General features: G+C 44.7%; 2 protein-coding genes across 4 annotated transcripts in view; one reads left to right on the forward strand and one right to left on the reverse strand.

Moving 5' to 3' along the window:
• The window catches only part of EFCAB5 (EF-hand calcium binding domain 5), a 39,949-nt gene extending 34,962 nt beyond the window's left edge, over nt 1–4,987 (reverse strand). For 2 of the 3 annotated variants that reach the window (XM_068154515.1, XM_068154518.1), the window contains exons 1-2: nt 4,901–4,987; nt 279–586 (exon numbers count right to left, since the gene is read on the reverse strand). The gene's annotated coding sequence lies outside the window, so the exon portion shown is untranslated. The remainder of the gene's footprint in view (nt 1–278; nt 587–4,900) is intronic. The other variant, XM_068154517.1, reaches the window with a different exon arrangement.
• Nucleotides 4,642–16,792, forward strand: part of SSH2 (slingshot protein phosphatase 2) — a 105,019-nt gene continuing 92,868 nt past the window's right edge. The window contains 3 exon segments of the mRNA XM_068154519.1: nt 4,642–4,677; nt 4,679–4,833; nt 4,835–4,931. Coding sequence (XP_068010620.1) covers nt 4,666–4,677; nt 4,679–4,833; nt 4,835–4,931 — 264 coding nt within the window. The 5' untranslated portion in view covers nt 4,642–4,665.

The following is a 16,792-nucleotide window of genomic DNA, read 5'->3' on the forward strand; positions in this document are numbered from 1 at the left end:
CTGTAAGGGAATTTTGATGGGTGGGATAGGGCCAGTAAAGACTAAAGTTTGTCTAGGAAAACATTTTGGAGATGTTTGTGCTATGAAAGTCAGAGTCCAGTCTCTTTGAGGCTCTATCAGAAATAATTTTGCCTTTCCCTAATGTGGAGCTTGTTTATCTCACCAATTGCAAACAGCCTGATGCCACTTTCATACATGATCTTCTTTTCAGTACAATTCAAATTTAAAAGGTCTTTCTCTTTTGCTTTCTAAAGCTTTGAAGAATTGCTTTTTCTTACCTTTGGAGCAGGAATCCAAAATAGATCTTATCCCTCCAGCTTTCAAAGTGGCTTTGCAAATGAACAGGAATTTAATACATGCCCATCTGTTCTCAACCATTAAAAATCTTTAAGTGAATTAAGGATTTCTCAGACCTGCTGTGGAGTCGGGCTGTGAGTTTTACTCCTCTGTGTGTTTGCAGTTGCTAAGCAATAATCCCAAAGGTTGCTATGTCTCTTCCAAGACTTAGAATTGCTGTAGGTTGTCTTTCGGTTTTGGCAGCCCAACAGACTCTTCTGTACTGAACTTAGATCACTGCATCACATGACTGAAAATAAAATGGAAAAAAAAAAAAGACTATTAATAGGAACAGACAACATTAAGGGCACAAATAGAATCCACAGGTGCCCAGTGACAGGAGGTTTATCTTCAGATTCGAGGTTCCAAAAGCCCAGAACTGCCACAAGACCCTTACAAGCTGTACTGGGGACTGTATTAACTAGATTTGAGGATCTGAGAGATAAAAAGAAATTCATGACAAACTCAATTTAAACATGTTCAGGCTTTCTTTTTTGTAAAGGAACTGTGTCACTTTGAAGTAGCCTTGCAGGAAAGGCATGAACAGCACTAACAAGGGGGGAGTTCATAGTGCCACTTTGTTAGACTGCCTTTAAACCTGAGTCTAAAGGTATTCAATGAATCACCTTTAATAATTTCTCCTATATTCTTGAAGAATAGCATGCAACAGAGGAAAAGGAGAAGGGAAAAGTCTAACCCCATTTACATTCTGCACTCATTTATACTGAGGTAAATCAGGTGCCTGTTCAGTGATTTCCTTGGTATTATGCAGGACTTCCAGCTGAGAAATTTATGGCAATTTCTGCCAGGAAATAAAGTTTATGTAATAGTCTTTCTTTCTTTGTAGTTTGCACCAAAAGAGGCAAGATCTATGGATTGTCTACCTGCAAAAAACTGAACTGTGGTTTTATCTCTGGTATTTGTCATTGGAACAGCTGCATGGTACAATACCCTCTAGCAGAGTATTAGTCTCCATTTGGCAGGACAGCTGAGCTCGTTCCAAAACTCGCAATAGAGGAGATTTAACAGAAATAGCAGAGCTTTTCCAAAATCTGGTCCAGTTATTGTCAGTCACATTTGTTCTCTAGGTTTAGGAACCCTGGAGTTTTAATTGTGGACTCGAAAATTTCATTCTCTATCATGTCCATCGAGTCACTTGTTATTCATTACAGCACCTGCAACACCAAAGCAAATAACTGCAAATAGCTCCAAAGTGACATGCACCCAGAGTCCAACATAAACCCAGCACAACACCTATTCTGCCCTTAAAAAAAGCTTTGTTTTGCTCCTAAGACCTGCCATATTGGTTAGAAAGGGTGTATGCTGTCTACAGGGTTTTACAAGGAAGAATTTTGCTGAGAAATGACAAGAACAGTTGTATTTTAGCAGATGGGCAAAAGCCTGAATTGTATTTTTATATTGTGTCCTCTGGAAAGGTGGATGCTACAGAAAGTCCTGGTGTTTGTGCCCACTAACATTTATTTTCCTCTATGTACTCCTGTACTTATCTCAGAAAAAAAGTATGTATGGTTGTAACTCCTATAGATAACTTTGACTATCTGTGGCAAGTGTCTCTTTGAACAAGTGTTTCTTCTGGACACTCTCTACCACCACTGGAATGCCAAGTTTACCAGTGCAGCAATACACCACAAGCACTACAATAATGACTTTAGAAGTCACTACTTGATTGCACAAAACCCCCATGAAACACATCTAGGTCAACTTGCATGTAAAAAACCCACACTCTAATAAATCAGCATTTCTTTGCTGTTTATTTGGAAGAATAAAAACCTTGTGTGCCAGAAGGAAATATGCTCACTGTAATGTATTCCCAAGGTGTGCTGAAGTATGGCATCAATTATGTCAATAAAATGAAGCAGAAAATTAGTGCACAGGAATAATTTGAAATAAAGCTTTAAACTGGATTGCACACTTTCCCCCCCAAGCAGTTTGCATGTGATTAACTCCTGTTATCTCTTCTCCCAGGTGGGTTTGATTTTTTTCCCCTTTGCAATCCAGAATTCTGTTGTTCTATTATGATTAACATACTAAACTTTCTTCTTTTTTTTTTTCCCCCAGTATGACACACAGATTTAAAAAAGACTCCTCCTTTTCTTAGAAGTGATGTTTTAACCCCCATCCAAGAGCATACAAACAGAACTTGGAAGAAGGTATCAAAATGGCTCTATTTTTATTTTGCTGGAAGTGGAATCCCGTGGGTTGAGCAAACCTTTACTTGCACCCTATTTAACTTGGCTGTTAGCCTTAATGTTTTTGCTAAGCAAAGTGTATCCTTTCATTATGCCATCAGATACTTCCACTGTTGACAAAATAATGGGCTGAATATGTCATCACAGATGTTTTGCTGGAATTGCCTCTTCTATCTTTTCTTGTTTTTCTGTGTAAGATACATTTTGGGAACACTCTATTGCCTTTTGCAGCTGATGCCAAGATTATGCAATAAAAGCCCTGACATGTAGTAATAATAAGTTGTGTGAGCCAGAGAAATGGTTGCAGCATATTAAGGAAAGCAGTCACTTTTGGAAACATGTACAAAACCAGCTCATGGAGAGCTTCCCATCCTTTAAATGCTATATTGGGCTAAAGCTACAGGTGCTGACCACAGTGCTTCCAGCACAGGAAAGAATAAGGCCACAGGCTTCCACGCTCTTTTTTTGTAGCTGCCATGATGCTGTGACCACAGGCTGCCCTCTAATTGCTCTTTTCAATTGGAATACATCTGCCTTAGAGCTTCCTCCTCCATGCTGAAATTCTGCTGCTAAAAAAAACACACTGCATGTCCAAATTCTACCTTCCTAATGGCTCAGATAACCCTCACCATCTGTGACTCTGTGGAGTTAACAACTGATATGTTGGACCTTTAGCTACCTGTGAATGGCAAATCAATTTACTGGAGGTAAATGTTTTTGAAAGTGTGCTGCTAGCACATTTTCCATAAATGCTATGTTTCAAAATAAAACTATGGTCATAAAAGGCTGGATGATGACTCTTTGTTTACCTATGGGTCTTGTTCATTTTCCCCGTGTGCCCTGATCCCACTGGGATCCTCTTTTGGGGTATTTCATGCTCATGATCCTGGCTTCCTGTGCAGTGTGCTCGGCAAACTCGACTTTAATCCAGTTTACAGATCCTGTTCTTCAGCCTCTCCTGTCCACCAGGAGGCAAAATGCCTCATTAGCCAGGCTAACTTCTTCAATACAGCGAAGCCCAGCTACCTGGGCAGTTCTAATTATTTTGCCTACAAGTCACTGAGGAATAGCCTGAAGAGCTCCCCCGTGGGTTTTCTGGTGCTTAGATTTACAGGAGCAAGAGTTCATCCACAGTCCTGTCAGAATGAGGATGAAAGCAGTATATGCCTAAAAGGAATCTATGGGTTAATACTCCCTCTTGACAAAGAGGAGTTTGCTCTGTTTATCACTTAGACTGCCTTCTGTCTATCCCATGCAGTGCTGCCATTATATGTCCAAGATATTTCTCAATCCCAATTACCTCCTTGCTAACATTCCCATGAATTTGGTAGCTCCAGGCTGAAACTGCAAAACAAATGAACCTTAATAGCATTTGGCTCTTTGTCTCAGAACCCAAATTGTCAGGCAGAAGGGCATTCTGGGGATGTCTGAATGCTTCAGATGCCATGTGTACTTAGCAGGCTATTTTTCTGGTCTCTGGGCTTGTGCATTGATGTATAAACAGAATAACATAATTACAGAATGGTTAGCATTGGATTGAACCTTTATAGGTCATCTACTCCAACCCCCTATAGAGGTGGTACATGGTTTTTTTTTTTATGGGATCATAGAATTATTTAGGATGATATAATCATTTGGGTTGGAAAAGAACTTTAAGACCATCAACCACTATCTAACCCTGTCAAGTCTGGGGCTAAACCATGTCCCTCATCACCACGTCTCTGTACCTTTTAGACACCTCCAGGGTGTTTAGGTTGGGAAAGACCTTTAACGACCATGGACTATTGCTCCCTAATGCAAGGAAAAGCTACACTACGTGAGCGTTAAGGCCAACTTTCACCCACTATGGTGCCACACACACTGCCACAGCTACAAGTAGGACAGGATGCCGAAAGCCCATCACATACTGCAGAGCCCTGCCTGATGGTGACCGCAGCCAAGCTGGCACTCAGCACCAATACCCACTTCTCGGGCCGACGCCGCTGAGGGAAGGCCGAGCCCCCCCCCCCCTCAGGCGCCGGAGCTGTCAGGGGCCGAGACACAGCGCGGGAACCGCCGGCTCCACAGGGGTTAAAGCTCCGCCGCGGCCCGGAGGCGGCGCTGTGCTGACAGGTGGCGCATGCGCGTTGCCGCCGTATTGTGCCCGGCCGGCCCAGCCCCAGCGCGCCTCAGTCGGCGTGAGGCCGTTGGCGCGCGTGGAGCTGCTGCCCCCTGCGGCCGGCGCCGCGCCACCTCCGCTCCCCTCCCCGCCCTCCCGCCGCCGGCACTCGCCATGGAGTAAGGCCCCCGCCGGCCGGACGGGGGGCCCCGCCGCGCCTCTCGATGGCTCTGGTGACGGTGCAGCGCTCGCCTACCCCCAGCGCCACCTCCAGCCCCTGCGCCTCGGTGAGTCCACCCGCCCGCCCGGCGCTGAGGGGAGCGCGGCGGTTGGTGGCCGTTAGGGTCCGGCGCGCGGCGGTGCGCATGCGTGCGCCAGACCGCTCGCGCTCCCCCCCCTACCTGGGCTCCCCGCCGCCTCCTTCCAGCCGGGCCCCGTCGGGCCCTGACAGCTCCTTATGGGCAGTGCCGAGCGCTCCCCTCAGCGACCCTGGCCCGGGATCTGCGAGCGGGGTCGCACATCCCTGCGGGGCCCTCGCGTCGCTGTGGCCCGGATAAGCGAGGGGAGAGGCGGGGGTCCCGGGTGTCCCTCAGCAGGCCTGGGGTGGGGTGGTTGAGGGGAGCCGGTCGGGCTCAGCGCTCCTGGCCCTCGGGCTGCGAAACGGCTCTCGCACACTGCAGCCCAGGTGCTTCCCTCAGGGTCCCGGTCAGACCTCGCCCCGAGCCTCACCCACTGTGCTAAGGTGCTGCTGCCCCATCCGCAGCGCGGAACTGCCTCAATAAAACAGCCTGGGTTGGTCTTGTTGTCATTGTATGTGCAGGGAGAGAGGCGGGAAGATCGTGGCAGCAAACTGACATTGTTCCGGCTACGGCTGTTCTAACCTGATTTAATCTGACAGTACCCTCTGGGTATCTCCAGTACATGGCCCTTCCTCTGCTAAGAGCCAAGATACTTATTTTTTGAAACAATCCTTCCCTTCATTTTGAGTGTCCAAGAGGCTGTGTCAAGCCCAAGTCAGAGAGAGAAAGGCCAGGTTTCAGGTCTCTGGATGGGATGTGCAGAATGATGTTCTCGTCACTGCCCTCCATCAGGAAGTGAGGCAGGCGGCTGTAAAGGCTTCTTGCTTTCCATGCTCTTTAAACTCGAGACAGGCTGCTCTTTTCCTGCTTCTGTCTTGTAAAACCCTGCATAGTTACCCCTTAAACTGCTGCCTACCCATTATGTGACTCCTAATACAACTGAGGATGGGAATGAAAACTGAGCTTCAACTTTCTGCTTAGTTCTTAGCTTTTTTCCTTAAACCCCCTGGTGCACCAGGGTGTTATGGTGTTATGTCTGGTTTGCAAATGTTTAGGAGGGGAAGAAGAGTTGAAATCCCAGCTGCTTCCCTCATGGGAGCTGTGTGAAAAAGCCAACTACCCTGAAAATATTTCTTGTTGTGTTAGGTAACCACTTCTGAAACTAGATCAGCTACTTGACAGGTCCTGCCTGCCCCAGCAGCATTTTAACTGTCAGAACACTTCTTTTCCCCCCACCCCTTTCATTCCCATGTCTCTCCTAAATTAAGTTTATTTAGCAACCCAGATTAATTTCACTTCTATTGCTCTGCTATAAATGTGCTGCATTACTTAAGAGCTTGCTTCCCCCTTTTGACTTCTTTATCCTTTCCATTATTCCTCTTCCACACATTGCTTGCTTTTAAGATGTTTCGTGAGAGTAGGTAGGTCTCTCTTGGCATCTTCCTTCTTTCTACCACTTGGATGCATAACCCTTTCCTTTGGGAAACATCTGATATATATGAACAATTAGTTGCATTCTGTAAGGCTTTCCCATCTGGAACAGTCAGGCTGTTTCCCAGCCAATTAAATTAAATTGAAACTGTACTGATTTTTGGACACTACTTAGTTTTAATGTATATAAACAACTCCCTCCAGAGCCTGATAAACCCAGAGAATGCAGCTTTGGTGTTTTTAGCTATATTCTCTTTCTTCAATCTCATAGTACAGAGGTGAATGCTCTGCCAGTGGTCTCTGTAAATCCTTGCTGCCCTATGGCAGAAGAAGTGTTGGGTCTGGTTTTGGTTCTCATAATTACTTCTACTTTCTCAGACTTTTCTTGCAGTCTAAAGTGGAAATTACATTCTTCACTTAACTGCCATTGTTTGAGTGATTCTGCATTTCCTGTTACCACTTCCCAAACACACTTTGAGGTTTTGACTGCCCTTTTAGCCTCTTCTTAGATAGCTGGGGTTGATTGTTTCTCCAGCCTTCAGTCAGAATTTTGTTGAGCTTGTGAGTGGTCCTCTTGTGTTACAAAATTGTTCCTTAAGCAGAACTTTGGTATCAGTTCAGATGATGATCCTTCGTAGGCTGCTAAGCCTTGCAGATCCCTGTTCGCAAGCCCTTTTTCCTGCAAGCCTGCCATGCTTGCCCTTCTTGTGGATCCTTGTTGACTTCAGCAGGAGGACTTAGTTCTTTCATTTTTAAGTGAAATTATTTCAACCAATCTGTTGTAAACTGATGGTAGTTTCCTTCTATACAAACTATCTCCAAGTTACCTCTTTAAAGGAAAGCTCCTGGTGCCATGGTTTGGTTGATTAGATAGTGTTGGATGATAGGTTGGACTCAATCTCAAAGGTCTTTTCCAACCTGGTTCATTCCATTCCATTCCATTCCAATTTCTGAGTAGTAGAAGGGTCTGACTTGCAGCGTGAAACCCTGCCAGTTCTGACCAAGGATTATCTGGTAACTGCTGGAACTTCACTGTTCCAGCTTGTGGGCAAGGAAGAAGTGTGTTGGTGTACAAGCATATGGCTATGTCTAATTCTGTTTCCAGGTCACTAAGAGTTTTGAGGACAGAAATGGATTCTCTTAAATGCCTTGATATTTCTTTACTTTAGAGATAAACTTCTCAGACAAGGAGAAAGGGTGAGATTGATGTCCTCAAACTGAATTTTTGCATTAAATATGCCTATAAACAGTTATAATTGGCTCTTAGGGATTCAGGGGAATAGCTGATCTGAATCACTCTGAAATTGGATGGCTTTTATTTATAGGTTTTGCTCTTACTGCCACAGAGCATCTCGTGAGCGTTCATTTCAGGGCTGTTCATGCAAAGTGTTGATTATACATTTACAGTCCTCTGGTCACTTGATGACTTGTGAAATTCCCTTAATTGTCTGTCCAGACTTCTCCTATCTGTTTGTTCTTGCCTTTGGTTGTGCAGCCACTCGAGAGATAAGACTGCAGTCTTCCAGTCTTCACTTCCCTACAGCAGAGCTGTTGTCTTCTGATGTGCCATGTGAGCAAAAATGGTAGTACAGGAAAATGTAAAGATACCATGAGCCAGAGAGGGCCTGCTCCATCCTCATCAATGCCTTTGATTGCTGTTTTGGTTTGGTTTTTTTCCCTCCTGTGTGTTCCCCTCAGAGAAGTTTCTTTTGGGAGGATGAGAAGACTTGAGTCAGGAAAGGGCCCTGGAAGTACCACTGGAATTACAGCAGGTGGACACAGCAGTCCCATTGTGAACAAAAGCAGTAAAATAGAAACACCATGTTCAGATGTTGCTGCTCAGCCATGCAGTCAGAGGTCTGCCTGAGCCACCTGAAAGAGCTAAAGATGTAGCCTGTTACTTTCTCTCTCCATGCCCCAAATTCTTTGACTGTACTCAGCAACATCTCTGCCATATTTCCTGCTGGCAGGACAGGATCTTGTCAAGTGCTAGGGCTTTCCCACCCTTCCCATCTAGCATCTTCATCTCAGTGGAAAAATAAGAAAACATATTTTCTTTGAGCTCTTTTTTTGACAACTGTGAGATAATGAACAGAAAGAAGTCTGAGTGAATTTAACTTGCTCCATCCTTTGCTTTTGGAGTTAAAAAACTAAAAAGGCTGCTCACTGACACTGACAAAACACAACATTTTCAAAGGGAGTCATTTTATGCATCAAGGTTTTTCTATGCATCAGTTTTGAGTGCCTTTTGCTGTTTGCATCCCTGAGCAGTGGACCATCGCTCAGTCTCCTGCTGGTGTTAAGCTGCAGACGTCATATGCTGTTTGACACACATGGAGTACCTCTACTGCTCTCTCCATAGGAAAGTGGACACAGCAGCCACCTTTTCAGGTCTGGGAACAAGCTGTAAGGAAGAATTCTAGCTAAAGCAGAGAAGAGCTACTGAAAGGTGCCTGCCTCAAAATCCTTTGTGAGCCTTATCTGTGGCTCTGGAAGACATTGGGTAACTTCAGTCACCAAGCTCGCCTCAAATTTGGGTTGTTGTTGTGATGGGAGTAGTGGAAAACTGCTCTAATACTCTGTAGCTTTCCAAAAGACTTCTGATAATTATCTGTATTGGGAAATAATCTGTTGGAACTTGCTCTTTTAAATTATTTTCATGCACAGTTCTACCAAAAATACAAATGTGTAACTTAAGTGCTTTTTCCCCCTTGGCTATTACATGGCTTTCCTGCAAGGTGAAGAAGCTGGGCAGGCAATCTGGCCCTGAATGCTCTCACAGTTCACTCCTCTTCCTACCCTCAGGGAGACAATATGCTTTTATTGGAAGGCTGTGACTGACCCAGAAAGAGAAGATATGCTGCATATATTGTTCCAAAACACACCGTTTAAAAACAAACCTCTAACCCCCATCAACTTTAAAGCAAATTAAAGCCTAAGCCTTTTGACTTCCCCTGCTTAATCCTGGGAGAACAGCTTGAGCAGGAAGCAGAGTCCTGCAAATGTATTTGGGAGTCTGTCATGTTTTGCTTGAGAGCTTCTTGCTGGTGGAACTTACAGGAAATATTTTCCCACTTATTTATGGGGGAGCTAAATATAACATTTCTCTACCCCTGGTCCTGCAATTGCTATTAAACAATGTGGTAATTGTGAGTTTACTTAATCACTGATAAGTCCTGTCCATCTCATTTAGAACTTTTTTTTTCCCCCTTTTTTAATTAGTTAAGGTCTTGGTAGCAGCTGCTGCTGGCAAAGGCTTGTGGAGAGTTGATTGTTGGAGAGGACTGCAACATAGCTCGAACAGAAGCTTCCTGTGAAATGCTCAGTAGACTTAGAAATCCCTAACATTTAAAGCTATTATCATCTGTTACTTCTTGCTTTTCCTCAAGTGATGCTTTTCAGGTACAGCCATAGCTCATTCTGAAATCTGAAATTTTCAGAGGCAGTGGACCAGAGGAATGTGCTGGTTCCTGCTTTAGGCAAAGTTCTTAGTGCTGCACAGATACCTCAATTTCCTGTGTTGCCAGCTGTCACCAGTTGGGAGATAGAACAAAATTGCTTTAGTGAGGTGATTTGTAACTTCCTCTATGTCTTTCAAATTTCTGCTTCTGTTGAAAGCTCTGCAAGGAAGATGGGAGGCCTCTATCTCCTTGTTGGGTGTGGTGCTGTAGTGTTAGAAGAGGAAGGTTCCTGTCCAGCTGTGTGAGACCAGGCTCTTGCAATGCAGAGAATTTTGGCATGTGTAAATGTGCTTGCATGTGGTGAGACTGCTCTTCCTAGAGCAGCTTGATGGCTAAGCTGAAGCTGCTGGGTGACAAAAAACCAGTCCTTCTCTTAAAGGCTTGTCTGTTGTATACACACATAGCAGGCTCCTTCAGAGCATGAAATGCAAGGGCTGGTTTTAGGTTGAGAACAGTATTTGGAGGTGAGAAGGATGACAGCTGAATTGCAGCCTCACTGAGGATCATCTAGAAACATTCTTAAAACTTGCAGAGTGCAAGAAAGAGTCTTGTCTTTTTTTCTTTTCTTTTCTTTCCAGCTCAATTGCACCTTTCAAAATCTGAAGTTGTCACCTCACAAATGAGGGTACATAAATCGTTGTGTTTTGAAAGGGAGCTGCTTGTAATTTGAAAATGTAAATAGTCTGTGATGCTGTAATGAGTCATTATCTGACCTGTATTGACTCTTGATGTTTAAGCAATGAAAGAAGATTGAAAAGGGCAGGGTGCTGTAATATCTACAGTTACTCTGAGAGTCAATGACACATTTGCTTAAGTGGAGAATACTATTTTCAGTGGAGACTGCCAGCCAAAGAGCGCTCTGCTGGAAGTATTTCGGTGTATGATGCAGAGGTAATGCCTGAGGATTTCCAGTCAGTGGAAGAAAAGCTTGAAGGATCTATAGCTGCAACTATTCTGTCTTGGGAATTAAAGTAAATAAATAAATAAATAGCCTTTGGGTAGCTTGGCTCAGTGGAGCTGCTCCCTGAGCACAGCCTGCAGCTCAAGGTTTCATTCTTCAGTCACAAGGAACCACATCCTCCCAGTACCCCAGTGCAGCTTCACTCTGCTGAGGCGAGAAGGCTGTTCTGCAGGCTGGCTCTCAGGAACCTCTCTGTGCTGGAAGCTTTTGCTGTCCTTGCACAACTTCAAAAGTGCTCTGGTGCTTTTAGAGTTCAACTGACACGAAGCCTGTACTGTCTTCATATCTGACTCTTGCTGATGCCTTTAGCAGGCTGTATGTCCTAAGCTGCTGTCTTCTGCGACTGATACTTTCTTTCTATCAACTGGCCGTGCAACATGAGAGCACCAGGCTTGTCAGCTGCCTGCTCCAAGCCTCCAAGTTGTTCAGTTCAGCCTGTGAATTTGAGAAGAGTCTCCTCTCTGTCCTGTTGATTTGCCTGAGCATCCTTTTAATTTGTTTATCAGGTAGTGACAGTGAAGCTCATCCCTTATTTTTGTGTGTAAAGGTTGGGGCGGAACTTGGGAGCACAAAAAAGCAGCAGGTGCTCCCTGTTGGAAGCAGTCAGTGATTGAAAGAAGGCCGACAGGACTCCTGACCTTTTGGCTGAGAGCTGTTGCTCCAGAGCTCTCTGTTTAAAGGGATAAAAAAATTATGAAGGCTCAAATCAGCTTTTGCATTTCTGAGTTGGGCTGTGTGAATTGAGTGCATCACTGTCAGCCATCTGCAAAATGTTCTATTTGCCATAGTATAATATTGCCCTGTGTGTGTGTCTGTGTTTTACTTAGCATTTGGGCAGGCTTCTGTATCTGCAGTTTTGAATGTGTCAGTAGCTTTTTGCCCAGATAGAATTCCTCTGAATATGCATCTTATCAGTGCTGCTCATTGGAGGCTGATCTCCTCTCAGAAGGCATGAAGCGTTGCTGTAAGATGAGTCACACGGTTAAGCAGCTTGTTGCTTCCATGGTGAGACACAGCCTTGCTGTGTGTGCCAGCAATCCTGCAACTCCTGTCACATACCCTCTGACGTGAACTTCTTATGGCCTTGGCAAAGGAAAGGCCTGTGGCACCCACTGAAACGTGTTGTGCTCGTGGCTGCTCGCTGCTTTGGGGTATGCCAGTCCTCTTCTTCCCAAGGAGCTCCTCAGCTTCGTGGAAATAATAACGTTGCTGCATCAGTGTGGGCTATTTGAAGATGAAGTTAGTGGGGACCTTAAGACCACAGTATGAACTTCTTGTATTGAAATAATTGAAGATATTAGCATATTTATTCTGACCTGTTCCAGCTAAACATGAGAAGGAACTTCTATGAGGGTGGCAGAGCACTGGATGAGGCTGCCCAGAGAGGTGGTGGAGTCTCGTATCTCTGGAGCCTTTCAGGGCCTGCCTGGATGTGTTCTTATGTGATCTGCTTTAGGTGATCCTGCTCTGGCAGGGGTGTTGGACTCAATGATCTCCCCTTCCAACCCCTACCATTCCATGATTCTGTGTTTTGAAAGACCTGTTCTATCACAGATCATACTGTCCCTGCCCACTTCTCAGGCATTTCATCCAGTTAAAAGCTGAAGACAAATGTTCTCATACCAGAGCTCAGGAGGTGCCTTGGATGCTTGAGCTTTCCACTTGTCTGCAAGCCAAGAAAGCAGGGGATCTCCAGGAAGCAAATTCCACAGGTGTCACCTCAGGGGTTGTGTGGGTCTGTGAGTTGTGATGCCAGGCTCCTTGTGAGATGAGCTACAAACAAGTCTGAGGTGAGATAAGCAGGATCTGAAAGGCAGAAGGCCAGAACTTAACTCCTGTGTAGTGTGAGTCCCATATTTTCTCTCTTTAGGAGGCTTTGACACACATGCTGTAGAAGCTGGTGTATGATACTTTTGCCTTGGGAGACAACCTGCAGGCTGCTTCTGTTAGCTTGCCTGTAACTGGCTTTGCTGCTCTGTGAGTGGGGATGCCCCAGAGGAAATTTGGAGCAGGTTTCAAATCCAGGAGTTTATTCTCCCTGATAGATGAGAAGTGATAGGAAATAGCTGGGGGAAAATGGCACTGCTAGGATTCTTTTGAGAGATGCAGCATTCATTTTTCAGGTCTTGAGGCCTGCTTAGCAAAAGGGCAAATGCTGCAGAGCTAGGTACATTTGTCTTCCACTTTTAAGTGGATGAAATAGCTGAGAAGTGGATTCCCATCTGCAAAACTGGTCCTGTCACAGGGGACTGTAGCTGTCCTATCACTCTCACTGGCTGTTACCATGTCCCTTCTGTTTTGATGTACAGAATTATCACATTTTAAATTGCAGCAACAACTCTTAAGACTTGCTCAACTGGCTTGCTTCAGCTTCAGTGGCTAACATCTGAGAAATGTGTGTATTAGGAGTCTTAAGGAAAAAAACAACCAAAACACTTCAGGCTTTTCATCTCTCTGCCTTTTGGTGTGATGATGAGAGGGAAGGATAGGACATATGTCTTGTGTGTATAAAATACTTTGCTTTCCAAAGGAGAGCTTTGTTAGTAGTTAGAGGTAGTCTGAGTCTACTGTATGATGCAGGGCCAACCCCTTGGCTTAATCCATCTGAAGATGAACTTTCCCATGAATCTCTGAAGCTCCTGAGTGCTGAAGAGTCCCAAGTGCCCTTTTCCAGGCATATAAAAACAAAAGCTCCTAACCTTCCCTTGCATGTGGAAAACCTGTGGGCTGCTGTCCTCCCTCAGAAAAATAAAGGTTTGCAAGGTCTTGCTCAGCCAGGAAATTGCCAATCCTCAGCAAACTCTAATTGAAGACCCAGAACTTCTGTGTGTGGACCTTCATGCTTAGGAGCAGAGAGGCAGCAGCTGTCTGTGAGATGTCCTGCTTCGTGTGCAGTACCAGACATCATCCTGAGTCTGCTGTTTCTTTGCAGTAGTCCTGAGTTCTGGAGCATCTTCTGTAGGAAGCAGTGTCACACTGCAAACGTAGCTCATAAATAGCTGTGGGGCCAGCAGGAAAGTGACTCAGCTGTCTGACCTACAGACAGGAGCTAAACCTAGTTGCAAGAGGAAATGCTAGGTGACAATCCATATGGAGTAAGGATTGATTTTGTTTGGGCTGTTATTTTTTGTTGTTGTCGTCCTTTTGTCTTCCTTTCCACAGCCCTCCTCAACAGCTTAAGACAGTTTAAAACAAACAGCTTTGGGCACGTTCTTCAGATGATGCTGTGACCATTGCATTTAAACACAGTGCTTCAAAATGTGGCATGCAAGAGTGAACTGGCTGCCATGTTGCATTGTGTTCCTGGGTGAGGTGTAAACCTTGAAATGACAGCTTTCCCCCTTGCCTTTAGAGTTGCAGAACCTTTGGCAAAGACTTAATTCACTTTCTGAGCAAGTGTTTTTCTTATGTAACATCCAGTGAGTTTCTTTGCTGGGAGCTTCCTCTGTTTTGTTTGCAGCTGAGTTGTCCTTGTGTGGTATAGCAAGCTTGTGACTCCAAAAAGTGAAGTGAAACAGGACAATATAGGCACTGGGGTTTTTTGTTGTTGTTCTTTTTGGTGTTTCTTGCTTCTTGGTGGTATTTTGCTGGCACAGCAGTTCACAGAATGTGCTGCAAGCCTGAATTTCAACACTGAAGTGGATCTGCAGGCAGCAGCTACCCCTCTTGTGTGGGTCAGAACTAACATTGCCTAAACTTGTCAGCACAATTGCAGATGGAGCTCAAGTGTTAATGTGTCACCTCTTGCTTTTTGTGTCAGCCTGCCACTCTGGCCCTCAGCTCTTCACTGTGTGCTGGCTGGGACTGCCTCAGCAATGGACTGGGACTGAATTGTCCTCTGCAGCTTCTGCTCTGCTCCTGGATCTTAAAATAAACTAAAGAGATTTGCAGGGAAAACCAGTATGAAACAGCCCATTTTCAGATGCCTTCCCAAAAGTTGGGCATAATTATATAAAGTTGAAGTCAAGGGAAGCTTCATCAGCTAAGGTTTATAGTATGACTGGAGGAGTTTGCATAGTTGCAGTGGGTGAAAGGAGTATTTTTCACATATACTTTGCAGATCCCCTGATTTCAACTTGTGCTTCATGCTGCAAAGATAACAACTGTGCCACAGGCTTCTGCAACCCACACTTCTGGTCTTTGCAGTGGATTTTTTTCTGTTTTACACATATAGCAGAAACTGCTCTCGTCTGGAGGAAGCTCTGTTTAACTGAAATCTGTTCATGTTGACTGTCGATGGCTGAGATGGTTGTTTCAGGACACTTTCTGCATGGTTTCTTGTGAGTGAGGAAGTTCAGACTTGACTTTCTCTTGAGAAGGCAAAACTTTCACAGGTTTTTAGTATTTGAGGAGAAGGCAGGAGCCAAAATGAATTTTTAAGCTTGCGGAATCACTCACATTTTGATTCTAGACTTGAGATATGCCTCCTTCTAAATAAATAAATAATCAAACCCAAACAACCAGAAAACCCCAGCGAGACAAAACCACCAAACCCCAAACCAAACACACAACCCCTCCTACAAACACTCCCCCAGAAAATAAAACCTCAAACAAACCCCAATCCAAACTACTTAGCTTGTTTAAACTTTAAACTGGCAGGTTTGGTTTCAGGGCAGATGACCACAGAATGCTTTGAGCTAAGGGGGGTAGGTGCAAAGAGAGCTTGAGGTGAGAAGCCATCTGTATTCATCAGGATTTCACTACTTGCTCTGCAGTAGGACATCCTGGCCAGGCTTCTCACATTTTAAACTTCACTTTGGTAGTGAACACTTCTTTGCACGTGCTGTGGGAAATGCTGAAGAACCCTGAAGCGGCTGAGAGAGACCAGCAGGGTGTTTGTGAAGAACTTTTTTGGGGGGGAACAGAGGATGGGAAGTGGTTTGCCAGCTGACTTCTGAGTGCAGTCAACTTTGCTAACGCGCAGTGTCCCTCCTCTTGGCTTGGTTTCCGTGCCTGGGTGCGCTGTGGAAGCACGCTGTGTAAAACGTGAGAACTTCCTGCTGTGAGAAGGAACCAGCAGCTCTTCCAACAGGTGCAGCCTTTAGCTGCAGCCAGGAAGACGTAACAGAAACGTTTGCTGTCAGGGGAAGTTTAGGCTGGAGGTGAGGAGTAAGTTCTTCGCTGAGAGAGTCATTAGCCATTGGAATGGGCTGCCCAGGGAGGTGGTGGAGTCACCATCCCTGGAGGTGTTCAAGAAGGGATTGGATGTGGTGCCATGGTTTAGTCATGAGGTCTGTGGTGACAGGTTGGACTTGATGATTTTTGAGGTCTCTTCCAACCTTGGTGATTCTGTGTGATTCAATATTGCCAATCTCAAATGGAGCAGCTTCCTCCTGAAGGAGCAGTGGAGCGGGCCTGAGCCTGGCCTGAACCAATTCAGAAGGCAGAGCTTTCTTTTCTGCATTGCTCTGCTATGGTAAGAGAATTAAGAGGAGAAGCTGTGTTCAAGAATCTCTAATCCATGATGGGGACTCTGAGTGAGATGGAATAATCTTATTTTAAAGGGTGTTCTAAACTCCTAAAGCTTTATAAATATTAATTGTGATCTTTTGTTTCCTAATAAAAGCCTTTTATTCATTAAATCACTATTTTATTTATTAACCTGACAAACTAATAGCAAGCTCTCTTCTTGCAGTGTCTGCATGTGCCATATCACAATTCTGCTTGTCACCGTAATAAGAACTTCATTCATCTGCTTTAAAATGTCATTGATAACAACCTGGCAGTGGCCCAGCTTGGAGCAAGTCAACTACAAAAGGCTGCATTGTAAACCTTTCTGAGAGTACATGCTACATTAAGTCTAAAATTAAAGAAAAAAAAAAAGAGAGAGAGAGAGAAAGAGGGAAAAAAATGTGCAGGCTGGTCCAGGCTGTGTACAACTGCCAAATGGCTTCAAACCTCTGAAAAAAAAATGGAGCTCTGCCTGCAAATGGCATAGTTTGGAATTAAGGATGTGCTCTGCTCACTTTAAAACCCTTGAGGTGCTCACTAAATAC

Source organism: Melanerpes formicivorus, unplaced genomic scaffold (assembly GCF_026170545.1).
Source record: "Melanerpes formicivorus ecotype bairdi unplaced genomic scaffold, bMelFor1.0.p_v2 SCAF_29, whole genome shotgun sequence".
NCBI classification, from domain to species: domain Eukaryota; kingdom Metazoa; phylum Chordata; class Aves; order Piciformes; family Picidae; genus Melanerpes; species Melanerpes formicivorus.